Genomic DNA, 14,554 nt, shown 5'->3' with positions numbered 1-14,554 from the left:
TTTCCTATAAAATTCTTGCGCGGCTCACCTAGCAGAGTGATCCTGCCCGGTGAAGTGGAGCGAACGAGAGCGGAGCGCCGCCGAGACGAGAGAGCGGCGGGCGTCCCTATCCATCCGCCGCCGCCGCCGCCGTTCCTTCTCCCCGCGCCCCGACACGTTTCTGGCGAAGAGTTTCTACACGTTTCTGGCGAAGAGCACGAGCTCCAGCGAAGAGTGAGGTATCATTTTAATCTCAAAAAAAAAAAGAGAGAGAGTGAGGTATCATTTGCTCTTGATCAAAGCACCGAGCTAACTTTTCAGTAGGCACGTTTGGTCTCAGTTGTTGCTCCTCTCATCGTTTTCGTTGTTCTGATGTGTTCTGCCACTACTTTATATGATTATATCCAGCAAACTCAATTCTGATTTCTCTACCATTTTTTTAAAAAGAATTTTTCGTTGGTTTTATCCATGGCAAGCGAGGAAGCAGCCTACTCCGAGCTTTCTGCGAGCTCATGGCACCAGCAATTTTTAAAGATTTTTTTAGATAGTTTAGAGGGCCCTTGGAATCTGCAACGTCGTCTGTTGCTGCACGCAGATAAGTACCCACACCTGCGCGGCTGCGAGGAGGCGGCCCGGGCGGCACTCTTCCTCCCTTCCCACAAAGCCGGGCAATGCCGGCGGCGCAGGGCCTCGCTCTCAAGCTGCGCGCGGCCCCGCCAGCGGCGACGGGTCGCAAGGCTCATCGTGGCCGGACGACGGTGAGGGCGGCGGCGTATGGCGGGGCGCTGCAGCACCGCCTCTCCGGCGGGTGCACGTGGCTGGATGGCGAGCGGTTTCTCCACGACGCGCCGCTCCCCGCGGCCCAGCAGCGCGCGCGGGCCTTGCCGTGGGCTGAGCGAGCGGAGCGGCGCCGTGAAAGGGTTGTGGCGTCGGCGGTGGGCGTCAGGTCGATGTCGAAGATACCGGAGAGCAGCATTGGGCTCTACGACCCGTCCTTCGAGCGCGACTCCTGCGGCGTCGGCTTCATCGCCGAGCTCTCCAGCGAACCGAGCCGCAAAACCGTGAGTATTTTTCGCGACTAAGCGCGCGCTGCTTGCCGTTGATTCTTCCGTGCCGAAGTTTTCTGATGTCCATGTCTGAGTTGTTGGTCACGGCTCCTGTTTGAACTGTAGATCGACGATGCCATCGAGATGCTCGAGAGAATGTCCCACCGTGGCGCATGCGGCTGCGAGAAGAACACCGGCGATGGTGCCGGCATCCTTGTTGCACTGCCGCATGCCTTTTTCAGCGAGGCAAGCTTAGTTGAAGCTGTTAACGTGAGAGAAGAGCTTTCTGTGGTTGTGGGATTCACTTTAGGTGTGATCTTATTGCAGGTAACCAAGGACGCCGGTTTTGAGCTTCCACCGCTAGGTGAGTATGCCGTAGGGATGTTCTTCATGCCCACAGATGAGAAGCGCCGTGAGAAGAGCAAGCTTGTGTTCCATGAGGTTTGTCTAATGAAAGAGCAGAACGAATAAAACAGAATCTGATTGCAGCAGAGTCCATGCTCATTTTGTCTTGTATGTTTGGATTGCAGATAGCAAAGTCATTGGGACATGATGTTTTTGGGTGGCGTCAGGTTCCCACTGACAACTCGGACTTGGGCAAATCAGCACTCGACACTGAACCAGTGATTGAACAAGTGTTTGTATCCAAGAGCACATACTCCAAGGCTGATTTTGAGCAGCAGGTCATTTGATGGGCTATCGAATTTTAAACTATAGATTTCAAATACCATAGACATTGTTCCCTAACTTCCTTTTGCAATCGCAACTGCAGATGTACATCCTACGTAGACTCTCGATCAAGTCCATCCGTGAAGCTTTAGGTCTCCAGCGTGGAGGACCAAAGGATTTCTATATGTGCTCACTATCTTCAAGGTTCTTCTTACCACCCTATTCATGTTTTGGATTTTCATGTTTAAAAGCTGAAACGATCTTCTTCGGTCCTTTCTCTAGAAAAAAAACTGAAATGATCAAGGTTTCAGTTACATCCCATTTTCTTTCGTTGTTGTGTAGTATTTGACATTCAGCAATGATATGAATCAGAACAAACATGTTTCAAACATTTTTAGATGATGGCATATGAATAATGATTTTCTTTCTGACCTGAGCTCCTCTCAAGTCTGTTTATTTCACGTCTTCCATTTTTCTATGAACAACTATTTTCTGAAATCGATGATTACTTCTCAGGACTGTAGTTTACAAGGGTCAGCTGAAGCCGACTCAACTGAAGGGGTACTTCTTTGCTGACTTAGGTCACCGAAGCTTCACAAGTTACATGGCTCTGGTAAATACATAACCTCATTGATCTTATTCAAATACAACAACAACAACAACAACAACAACATAGCCTTTTTTCCCAAGCAAGTTGGGGTAGGCTAGAGATGAAACCCGAAAGAAATAAGTTCAAGGTTCAGGCACCTTTTTTTTTATTCAAATAAAAGAAAAAAAAATCATAACACAGACAGGAGTTTGGAACTGCCAGTAACAAAGTGGTAGAGCAAAAAACGTTTCCAAGCCTGCACACATTGAATCACCTTTTTTTTTCTTCATTTTTCCATGCACTTGCTGGCTCAGTACTGGTTCATGTTGTCTTCCACGCAGAACTACTAGATTCTGCATAACTGGATACCCAATAATCATTGTGATTCTTCAGGACATATCCTTAAATTGGGTAGTGTAATTGTGTAAGGAAATTGCGTTATATATGAAGTAGCTTAGGGATCTTTGAACTGTTTAGGAACTAGCATTTCCTTCTAGGTAATGCTGACAATCCATTTGAGATTATACTTCTAGGTAATGCTGACAATCCTTCTAGGAACTGTTTAAAGGTCTTGTGTGCAAACAGGTACACTCAAGATTCTCTACGAACACCTTTCCCAGCTGGGATCGTGCACAGCCAATGCGTGTTTTGGGACATAACGGAGAGATCAATACCCTTAGAGGGAACAAGAACTGGTAAACTTACGAAAGCATTTTTTTTTCCTAATTTACTCATCTTGTAAGCAATGATTACCACATGATTGAGGAATGGATTTCACTATTCTTGATTGCAATGTGGTATATTTCGTGTTTCATAGGATGAAAGCGCGTGAAGGCCTTTTGAAGTGCAAGGGACTCGGTCTATCAAGGGATGAAATGTCAAAACTTCTGCCTATAGTGGACGCTACCTCTTCAGATTCAGGTTCCTTTTTTGAGCTAAAATGCCATTGAGAAAAGAAGTAGAAAGTACAAGGATACTAGTTCTGTGTTTCTGAGACAAACTGTGTGTATGTGGTACTGTATATGACAGTGACATTTTACTTGGCAAATTAAATCCTGTTTATCTTGTTAAAGGCATTGGTTGAGTGAAGAATGGTCCTTATGAATCCAGGTGCATTTGATAATGTTCTTGAGCTCCTCATACGATCTGGAAGAAGCTTGCCAGAGGCTGTGATGATGATGATCCCCGAGGCATGGCACAATGATATAAACATGGACCCTGAGAGAAAAGCTTTGTATGAATATTTTTCAGCCCTTATGGAGCCTTGGGATGGACCAGCTCTAGTATCATGTAAAAAATATGAAAACGTTAAACTCCCTCCTTAATATTTTTTTTCTTATGAGCTTTGATGGATGACTTCATTTGTGTTGACCTGGTTTTCTCACAGTCACTGATGGCCGTTATCTTGGTGCTACCCTGGATCGTAATGGCTTGAGGCCTTGCCGGTTTTATGTGACATACAGTGGCCGCGTGATCATGGCTAGCGAAGTTGGTGTGGTTGATATCCCAAATGAGGATGTGATGAGAAAGGGCAGGCTAAACCCTGGTATGATGCTTTTAGTTGATTTTGAGAACCATTGCATCGTGGATGATGATGCACTGAAGAAACAGTACTCCAGAGCACACCCGTATGGGGAGTGGCTGAACAGACAAAAGATAGAACTTGTGGATGTAATAGACTCTGTACCTGAAACTGAGAGAATTGGTCCTAGGATTGGTGTGCTTCCAGTAAGTCCATAATTTCTTCTATCTTTCACGTATTTTATAGGCTAGGAGTTGTTGCTAAAAACACCAAGATGAACTAATTTATGACTTCTACGCTTTGGTGCAGCAAAAGAGTGAGAACAAGGAAGCTGTGGGCATCCATGGGATTTTGGCTCCACTAAAAGCCTTTGGGTAAGAAAAATTTCAACCTTAATATTTTATATTTTTTTAAACAAATAACCAGTTGATTGGCTTCAGGTATACATTAGAAACCCTGGAAATGCTGTTGCTCCCAATGGCCAAAAGTGGAGTAGAAGCTCTAGGATCTATGGGAAATGACACCCCCCTCGCCGTGATGTCAAATAGAGAGAAGCTGGCTTATGACTACTTCAAGCAGATGTTTGCTCAGGTTACTAATCCACCAATTGACCCAATTAGAGAAAAAATTGTCACATCCATGGAGTGTATGATTGGTCCAGAAGGTGACTTATCTGAAACAACAGAACATCAGTGCCATCGCCTGAAACTTGAAGGTCCTTTACTGCATATCGGTGAAATGGAGGCTATTAAAAAGATGAACTTTCGTGGTTGGCGCAGCAAGGTGCTTGACATAACTTATCCCAAAAAGTATGGCAGGAAGGGTTTAGAACGGACTTTGGATAAACTTTGTGCTCAAGCGCGTGAAGCTATTCATGAGGGATACACTATTTTAGTTCTCTCTGATAGAGGTCAGTGCAGTTCATAATACGGAAGCACTCTCCAATCAGCAGGCATAAATTAAATGGCCCATGAGATCTAGAGTTATCTTTGTTGGCATCAATATTTCCATGAATGGCATATAGTTCATGCATGTTAATACTTAATAGCAACTGCTCAGAGATCTATTTATTTGCATAACTGTAGCATAGCATATTGTTAAATATTTTATCTTTTGGAAAAAAGCTTATCAGTAAATTTCACTTTCTCCTGTTACTTTTCATCACAGCATGTAAAACTGATAACATTTTAAATTTGTTCCTTACACTAAATTGATTTTAATTCTACTATGTCATTTTGGGATCAAGGACCAGAACTGCCCCATTCGAGTAGAAAACTACTTTTCTCTATCTATATGGTCTGCTTTCATCTTTCCTAGACCTGCAACGCACTTAATTCACATGATGTGTGCTATGCATTTTGATCTTGATTTTGTAAAATTACTTGTTCCATACTCTGTAGCATTTGGAGGTTTAACATGTCAAATTTCAAATAAAAAAAATCCATACAGGTTTCTCTCCGGACCGTGTACCTGTCAGTCCTCTACTGGCAGTTGGAGCTGTTCATCAGCATCTTGTCTCAAATCTTGAGAGGACGCGCATAGGTTTGCTTGTTGATTCTGCTGAACCTCGTGAAGTGCACCATTTCTGTACCCTAATCGGGTTTGGTGCAGATGCCATATGCCCTTATTTGGCTATAGAAGCCATATGGCGGTTACAGATTGATGGGAAGATAGCTCTTAAAGATGATGGGCAGCCGTATCCACAAGAACTACTTATTAACAAGTATTTCAACGCTTCTAACTATGGAATAATGAAGGTTCTTGCAAAGATGGGGATATCCACCCTGGCCTCGTACAAAGGTGCTCAGATTTTTGAGGCTCTTGGTCTTGCTTCAGAAGTGGCCGGCAAGTGTTTTGAAGGCACCCCTAATAGAGTGGAGGGTGCGACATTTGAAATGCTTGCACAAGATGCACTTGATCTCCATGAGTTGGCGTTCCCATCACGAACTTTTCCACCTGGAAGTGCAGACACAAATGCTGTTCCCAACCCTGGGGATTACCACTGGAAGAATGATGGAGAAGTACACCTTAACGATCCGTTTTCCATTGCAAAATTACAAGAAGCAGCTAGACTTGAGAGCAGGGAAGCATACAAAGAATATTCTAGACGTACTCAGGAGCTGAATAAGTCCTGTACTCTCCGTGGTATGCTGAAGTTTAGGGAAATTCCAGTCAGGATTCCCTTGGACGAGGTTGAACCTGCAAGTGAGATAGTGAAGCGATTTTGTACTGGAGCAATGAGTTATGGATCCATTTCCTGGGAAGCTCACACAACCTTTGCCAAGGCTATGAACATTCTGAGAGGAAAATCTAATACAGGTATTTCACACCATAGATGAGAAGACCCTTAGTATTTTTATGAATGCCATATATTTTTAGGTAAAATTGATTTTCTTAAATACCAAGTGAACTATGTATTGCATATTTGCTTACTTCAGTTCTGGACCTATGTTCTATTATTCTTACCCCTTTGATGTCAACTACTAAAAACAACTCGCTCTGTTTGATTCTTGTAACCCACTTTACCTGAGATCAATGTAGCTTTGCTTACATAGTTTCCAAACGGTTTTCACCTGAGAACTGGTAATAATATTACTTTTTGATGGGGTCCCAATCAAGAGTAAGAAACTAAGAAGTCAAGTGTCCTAAATTTTACAGTAGCTATACTGCTCAATATTCATGTTCCATTCTGTGCGTATCAGGCAGAAGCAGGAACACGTTTAGATTGGAAGAACCAAAATTATAATTTTGTTGGTAGCACAATCATCTTTGGGTGGTCTCGGTTAAGGAGGATTCCCTTTAGTACCACTAGATATCAGGGGCATAATAGTAAAATAGAATAATCAGGGGTCTCTAGAGAAAATATAGTTGACTTTTGATGCTTGTGTGGTGTGACTCATCTAGATTTGATATAATGGGCTGCATTTTAGTTCCCATCTAGTTCTCATTTATTATATTACTTCCAAATATGTTACATTTAGAGTAATACTCCTTCCTTGTCTTTTTATAAGGTGTACACTGAACCCAAGATTTAAATCCTTTAATGTTTTATCAACACTTGGTCTAAGAATCTATATGTAATACCATACGAATTTTGCATTTTTATTCATATTTGAAAACACTTAATATGATATCATTTTCATAGTCATGAATATTATAATATATAAGATATTGACGCACGCGAAGGGGCTCACGGCGCAGTGGCGAAGGCCATTGGCCAGAGTGCTCCCGCTCAGGGTTCGAACCCTCAGTGCCGCACCTTTATGCTTCAGGGGTTTCCCTTGGAGTTTTCCAATAAAAAAAAAGATATTGACGGCCAAAGTGTGGCATTGGAGACCACACTAGGTCAAACCGCACCTTACAAATGCCCTTTGAAGCACAGCATGTATGTCAAAGTTTTTCTTGACTTTTGTTCATCGCATTCTTATATTTTATGACATTTAAATTCATTCTTGCAACTGTGCATATTGTATTTTATTTATGATTTGCTTGTCAATGCTATTTGGTTCAATTATAAAATTGCTAGTGTAGTTACTAACTAGTTCCATATCATATGCTAACTGGGATGTATATATATGAAGGCGAGGGAGGGGAACAACCATCTCGCATGAAACCTCTTGCTGATGGTTCGATGAATCCGATGATGAGTGCAATCAAACAGGTTGCAAGTGGAAGATTTGGAGTTTCTATCTATTATCTGACAAATTCTATTGAGATTCAGATAAAAATGGCTCAGGTATATAGCTATATCAGTGTACAACACATTATGTGTACAATGTTGACTTGATCCTACAATATATGCCCTATCCGTTGCGTCATAATACTATAGCTATTCATCATGTTTGATAGTTTTATATCTTTCACTTCTAATTGTACAGGGTGCTAAACCTGGTGAAGGTGGCGAACTCCCAGGTCACAAGGTTATCGGTGACATTGCAGTTACAAGACATTCTACAGCTGGGGTGGGACTCATTAGCCCACCTCCTCATCATGATATATATTCCATTGAAGATCTTGCACAGCTGATCTATGACCTTAAGGTATGCTCTCATGATGATTTTCCAGTAGTCCTATATATGCTTATGACTCGTGATGATTTTCCAGTAGTCCTGCTATATATGCTTATGATTAACACTTAAAGAGAATATTGTTAATACCACTTAGTAAGTTAGTATAAGTATCCAGTCTTCTATGTCTGCATTATTTTCTTCATGGATTGCTATTTGTAGTTGAAATAGCAGTTGGCAGCATATGTTCTTCCTCAAAAATGTTCCTTCCTTATGTTATGGTTCTCCATTCTTCTGTAGAATTCAAACCCAGGGGCCAGAATCAGTGTCAAACTAGTCTCTGAGGCTGGTGTAGGAGTTGTTGCTAGTGGTGTTGTGAAAGGACATGCAGAGCATGTTCTTATCTCTGGGCATGATGGAGGCACAGGAGCTTCTAGATGGACAGGAATTAAAAATGCTGGACTTCCTTGGGAGCTTGGATTAGCTGAGACACATCAGACTCTAGTGGCAAATGGGCTTCGTGGGCGAGTTGTTCTTCAGACAGATGGACAATTGAAAGTTGGTAGAGATGTTGTCATTGCATGTTTACTTGGGGCCGAGGAATTTGGATTTAGCACAGCCCCACTAATTGTACTTGGTTGCATTATGATGAGGAAGTGTCATACTAACACTTGTCCTGTTGGTATTGCTACACAAGATCCAGTGCTTAGAGAAAAGTTTGCAGGAAAGCCAGAGCATATCATAAACTTTTTCTTCATGCTTGCCGAGGAGGTTCGAGAAATAATGTCTCAGCTTGGTTTCCGCACCATCAATGAAATGGTTGGGCGATCAGATATGCTTGAGGTTGATTTAGATGTACTGAAAGGCAATGAGAAACTTCAGAACATTGATCTCTCACTGATTTTGAAACCAGCTGCTGAGATTAGCCCTGAGGCTGTTCAGTATTGCGTTGAGAAACAAGATCATGGCCTTGATATGGCATTAGATAACAAACTCATAGCATCCTCAAGAGCTGCCCTTGAAAAAGGCTTTCGTGTTTTCATTGAGACACCAGTCAGAAACACTAATCGAGCTGTTGGCACCATGCTCAGCCATGAAGTGACAAAGCTGTATCATATGGCTGGACTGCCTCCAGATACCATCCATGTTAAACTCAATGGGAGTGCTGGCCAAAGTTTTGGTGCTTTTCTTTGTCCTGGAATCACTCTCGAGCTTGAAGGAGACAGCAATGATTATGTCGGTAAAGGATTATCTGGCGGGAAGATTGTTGTGTACCCACCCAGAAACAGTCAATTTATCCCACAGGAAAATATTGTGATTGGCAATGTGGCTCTATATGGTTCTACCAAGGGAGAAGCATATTTTAATGGTATGGCAGCAGAAAGGTTTTGTGTCCGCAATTCAGGTGCTCATGCAGTAGTTGAAGGAATCGGCGATCATGGATGTGAGTACATGACAGGAGGCACTGTTGTTATTCTGGGAAAAACTGGTAGAAACTTTGCTGCTGGCATGAGTGGGGGTATTGCTTATGTTTATGATGTGGACGGGATGTTCAGTACACGTTGCAATCATGAGTTAGTTGACCTGTATAGTGTAGTCGAAGAGGATGACATTATAACACTGAGGATGATGATAGAACAGCATCGACTCAACACAGGAAGTGTTTTGGCCAAAGATATACTCTCTAATTTCGAGGATATTCTTCCAAAATTTGTAAAGGTATTTCCAAGAGATTACAAGCGGGTTTTGGAAAATATGAAGGTTGAAAAGGTTGTCAAAGAAGCAGAGCAAAAGGTGAGAAAAGCAGGGCTGGGTAAGAAGGCAGGTGAAGTGATTAAGGCTCCAAATGGCATTTCAGTAATTACGAAGGTAGATATGGTTTAAATGGAAATTATTGTAATATCTAAAATATTGCGAGTTAATGTTATCCTTCTCAAAAATATTATTTTTCTTCCTTGTGAATGCTTTCTGGGTGTGACTTCTGATCATTTTGGTATGCAGAAAATGAAGGACAAAAAGTCACCTAGCCGACCAACACAAGTTTCCAATGCTGAAAAGCCTCGAGGTTTTGTAACATATGAGAGAGAGGGGATTTCTTATAGAGATGTAAATAAGCGTGTTGAGGATTGGAATGAAGTTACAAATGAATTTGTTCCTGGGCCACTACTAAACACACAATCTGCTCGGTGCATGAGCTGTAGCACTCCTTTCTGTCATCAGGTGCCACAAAAAATTCTGCTCTCTGTTTAAGTTCATCAAATTTGCCGCTTTGAAAAATATGAATGTAAATCTATTATCATGATTTTGTTGACATCATATCAGAATAGCATGAACCACAACTAAAAGTTTTGTAAGAATCTGTTTGTCAACATCTTTTGCAAAAATGGAAATATTATGACACCAACATCACAAGAGTGATGTCTAAGTTATCATTTGTAACAGGCATCTTTTTCAGTATTTAGGCCAGGTAGTTATTCATTATTGCTGTGAAGATCTTTATATACACGCCCTTTGTTGTCAAATTATGAAGATCTTAATGTTCTTATTATCTACATTGATATAAAAGAGCCAGTAATATTCTTTTAGTTTATCTACACAAGTTTGTCATCATTGACATCAAACAGTCGAGATCCATTCGGTGTACTGCCAGTAAGTGCTACATTTACTATACCTCAAATAGCAATGGAGTTGCTAGTTACCCTCCCTAGTGAAACTCACCTCTTAAAAATGTTAAGCTTTTGTTGTATACTATTTATTTATTGGTTAAAAATTGTGCAGGAAAATTTTGGCGCTGGCTGTCCTCTTGGAAATAAGATTCCTGAATTCAATGAATTAGTTTATCAGAACAGATGGCATGAAGCCTTGTACCGCCTACTTGAGACCAACAACTTTCCTGAGTTCACTGGACGAGTTTGCCCTGCTCCTTGTGAGGGCTCGTGCGTGCTTGGTATTATAGAGAATCCAGTATCTATAAAAAGCATAGAGTGTGCCATCATAGACAAAGGCTTCAAAGAAGGGTGGATGGTACCGCGCCCTCCACTTCAGAGAACAGGGTATGCTTTTGCTTCCATCTTTTCGCCTATCTAGGTACTGCATGATTCAAAGCATGTTATAAAGTCACATCGAAACTATTTAATTTAATCTGCAGAAAGAGAGTTGCTATTGTTGGAAGCGGCCCAGCTGGTTTAGCTGCTGCAGATCAATTGAACAAGATGGGCCATCTTGTAACTGTGTTTGAACGTGCGGACCGCATTGGAGGCCTGATGATGTATGGGGTTCCAAACATGAAAGCTGACAAAGTTGGCATTGTTCAGCGCCGTGTAAATTTAATGTCTGAGGAGGGGATTACATTCGTTGTTAATGCCCATGTTGGAACTGATCCTCGGTACTCTATTGAGCGGCTCCGATATGAAAGTGATGCAGTAATTTTGGCTTGTGGAGCTACAAGGCCAAGGTGATTCAATAAGCACTTATAAAATGCTGGAGTTCAAACTTACTTGACTGAAGTCATCCCTAGCACCAATAAAAAATCTAAACTATGTGGTTATGTTGGTCACATCTTTTAATTATAGTTATTGAATTTATATGTGTACTCCATATTTGAGAATTTGCTAATATCTAGAGAATTATCCTTGAGCAGAGATCTCCCTATTCCTGGACGTGAACTGTCAGGAATCCATTTTGCTATGGATTTTCTTCATGCCAATACCAAAAGTCTGCTTGACAGCAACTTAAAGGATGGTAACTACATATCAGCTAGAGGGAGAAAGGTGGTTGTAATTGGAGGTGGAGACACAGGCACAGATTGTATTGGGACATCCATTAGGCATCGTTGCAGCAACCTTGTAAATCTTGAACTTCTACCAGAACCACCAAGAGAGAGGGCTCCTGACAATCCGTGGCCACAGGTTAGTACCCAAATCGTGAAAAGTGATAACATCTTCATTTACACAAATGTATGACTTGCAAGCAACCCGTTTTCAACTGTGCCATTTCTTCAATCCCATTAGCATCACTAGTCTATCAACCCGTGCTACCGCACAGGCTAGTTAGAGATATTAATAATTATCTATCTCACGCTCTCTTTAACCAATTAAATATTCTAATCAAGGACTGTAAAGATACATATTTATCATTATGTAATTATAATAAATATGATAGATTTATTTACTAATAATTTTTTCTCACTTTGCATCACGCATCCATATATGTTTGATATGTTTTTAATTGAACACTTTATTTGAACTATGTGAACAACATGAATTAGTATTCTTATCTTTTCTCTTATACATGAATATATTGTGACACATTATGGTTAGTATTTTTATATAAATAATAATATAAATAATATATTAATAATGATAGAAATAGTAATTTAGAATTTTATATTGACGCGCTTTAAGATTTTATTATAATAATATTCAGATTTTGGGTTTATTTTAAATTTTTATTATGTTATCATTGGATAATATATATATATATATAATTAGGGGGTTATTTGATATTATTTTATAATAGCATAAGTGGATAATTTATATAAAGATTAGGGGGTTACTTTATATTATTTTTTATAATGGCAGAGGTGGGTAATTTAGATACATGTTTAGGGGGTTACTTTAGTTTATTTTCATAATGGCATAGATGGGTAATTTATTAGAAAGATCATAGATCCAATGGCTATTATGATTACAGTTGCCGAAATGATAGCTAAATGTTTCTGGTTTTTGTGGGAATTTGTAGGATTTCTCTATTTTTTTTAGACTGTCTACCTAGGATCCTTGGTGGCTTCGCCTGGAGGCTTCAAAAGGAGCCTCCAATTAGTAATAGTAAGATTATGCTGCGATTCATTCTCATTATGGTTCTTCTATGATTGCATTTAGTACCCGAGGATCTTCCGAATTGATTATGGGCACCAAGAAGCAGCTAGCAAGTTCGGAAAAGATCCAAGAAATTACCAAATCCTCACCAAACGCTTTATCGGAGACAAAAATGGAAAAGTGACAGCCCTTGAGGTAGTACGTGTTGAATGGGGCAAAGTGAATGGAAGATTTCAATTCAAGGAAATTGAAGGTTCGCAAGAAATAATCGAGGCAGATCTTGTCCTCTTAGCTATGGGTTTCTTGGGTCCTGAAGCGGTTAGTTTCCCAACCTATTTCCCTAAAAGTTTAGTGCGATACTAACAGATATTTGATTTTGGATCAACTAACAAAATAGCGCCTATCTTTCTTCAGGATATTGCCAAGAAACTGGGTTTAGAGCAAGACGAGCGATCAAACTTCAAAGCTCAGTTTGGAAACTTTGCAACAAATGTGGAGGGCGTGTTTGCTGCTGGAGACTGCAGGCGTGGGCAATCACTAGTTGTTTGGGCAATTTCAGAGGGGAGGGAAGCTGCTGCAGCTGTTGACAAGTACCTGTCAAGAGAGAAAACGAATGCTGCTGGGGACGTTGCTGCTCCAAGTCCAAGTGAAGGTCTGGTGCAACCCGTCACGGCATAAGCAAAAAAGATGTTTCTGTAACTTTCTGTAGATATGTGTTTCCATTTCTGTGCTGAGAAAAAAAATTGCGTTTTTAGATGTAAAAACGATAAAGAAAGGGCTTGTTTAGCATAGAGAAACGAGGACCGTGTGCTATGTATTAGGTATTAGGTTGACAGAAGTAGGAAATTCTTTTGGGTGCATATGTGCTCTTTCCTGTTTCTTCTTGTGAAAAAATCCCGGGTTTGAGGTGTAGGGTCAATGTATATCTTATTGATGCAAAAACTGTTAACAATTGTTTATGAACTGTAGCTCTCTTTGTTTCTGATTTTCTCTTCACGGGTGCATGTATAGAACTGATACCACTACACGAAAAAAGTGTGGTGTATAAGTGTATTTGAAATTTGTGATCATTGATAAGAGAGGTGTGTGTGGATCAGTTCAATGAAAAATAGTCTATTGGGTCTGCAAGTGTAACCTAGTCTTATGATGTTTGATAGACTGCTACCTATGCTTTGATGTGTTCCTAAATTACACCATCACTGCATGACATGGTCGGGTGTTGCTTAACTGTTTTTGTGCTTTGTATGATTGGATCAAAGCCATGCACCATTAGTCTAGAGATGATGTCGCTGTCATCTGGTATCAGTAGATAGCAATGCCTGCTCTGGCGTCCAAGTCTTGTTTTGACGACAGATAATATTTCGACAGGAATACCCTTTAAATTAGCAATACCGTAATAACAATAGCACCATCCATTCTTGAATCTTGATCGAGTTTACACTTCCTGCTTGACCAGTGCTATTTCTTGCGAGGCTATATGCATAGCTGTTCATCGCAGACTGAAAATTTCGGCGAATGATGAGAGGAATTTATAAACAACACGTAGCCAGACTGACCCTTGAACGACGAAGAATATTGAGCCCCGTCAGCTTTTCATTCTACGATATCTTATAGACAACTGCAACATGTGAGACCTCAGACCAAATAGGGCTTAGTTTAGTTATGTTCTGTTTGACAAACTAACAATTACTTGAGACCCTCAATTAGCTTCTAGTAACGCTTATGAACACTTGCTCTGTCTCTGTGCTGCTGCTCCTCTTCTAGGGATCGGATCTCCTTTTTAACTAGTTCTTTTTTTTCCAAGAACACTTGGCCCATTTTCCCAATAATATGCTGGTACAAAATTCAGTAACGTGGGAGTAATTTTCATAGCAAGAATGGAGAGGGGCCATAGCCACCTTAAACATGCAAACAAACAACCTAGT

General features: G+C 40.8%; 1 protein-coding gene across 1 annotated transcript; it reads left to right on the top strand.

The window, feature by feature from the left end:
* Positions 1–41: 41 nt before the first annotated feature.
* Positions 42–13,619, top strand: LOC120697894 (glutamate synthase 2 [NADH], chloroplastic-like). The gene is made up of 23 exons (XM_039981277.1): positions 42–218; positions 575–1,040; positions 1,152–1,271; positions 1,353–1,466; positions 1,556–1,708; positions 1,798–1,898; positions 2,211–2,307; positions 2,869–2,978; positions 3,101–3,204; positions 3,394–3,573; positions 3,671–4,011; positions 4,115–4,179; positions 4,246–4,715; positions 5,255–6,124; positions 7,387–7,541; positions 7,684–7,845; positions 8,113–9,681; positions 9,814–10,032; positions 10,591–10,865; positions 10,961–11,266; positions 11,453–11,720; positions 12,693–12,947; positions 13,044–13,619. Exons 2-23 carry the CDS (start codon positions 651–653, stop codon positions 13,305–13,307), a joined length of 6,588 nt encoding a protein of 2,195 aa, XP_039837211.1. The 5' UTR covers positions 42–218; positions 575–650; the 3' UTR covers positions 13,308–13,619.
* Positions 13,620–14,554: the final 935 nt, after the last annotated feature.

Source organism: Panicum virgatum, chromosome 3K (genome assembly GCF_016808335.1).
Source record: "Panicum virgatum strain AP13 chromosome 3K, P.virgatum_v5, whole genome shotgun sequence".
In the NCBI taxonomy this organism is placed as follows: domain Eukaryota; kingdom Viridiplantae; phylum Streptophyta; class Magnoliopsida; order Poales; family Poaceae; genus Panicum; species Panicum virgatum.
Note: the sequence above shows the minus strand (reverse complement) of the source record. Positions and strands in the feature narration are given on the sequence as shown.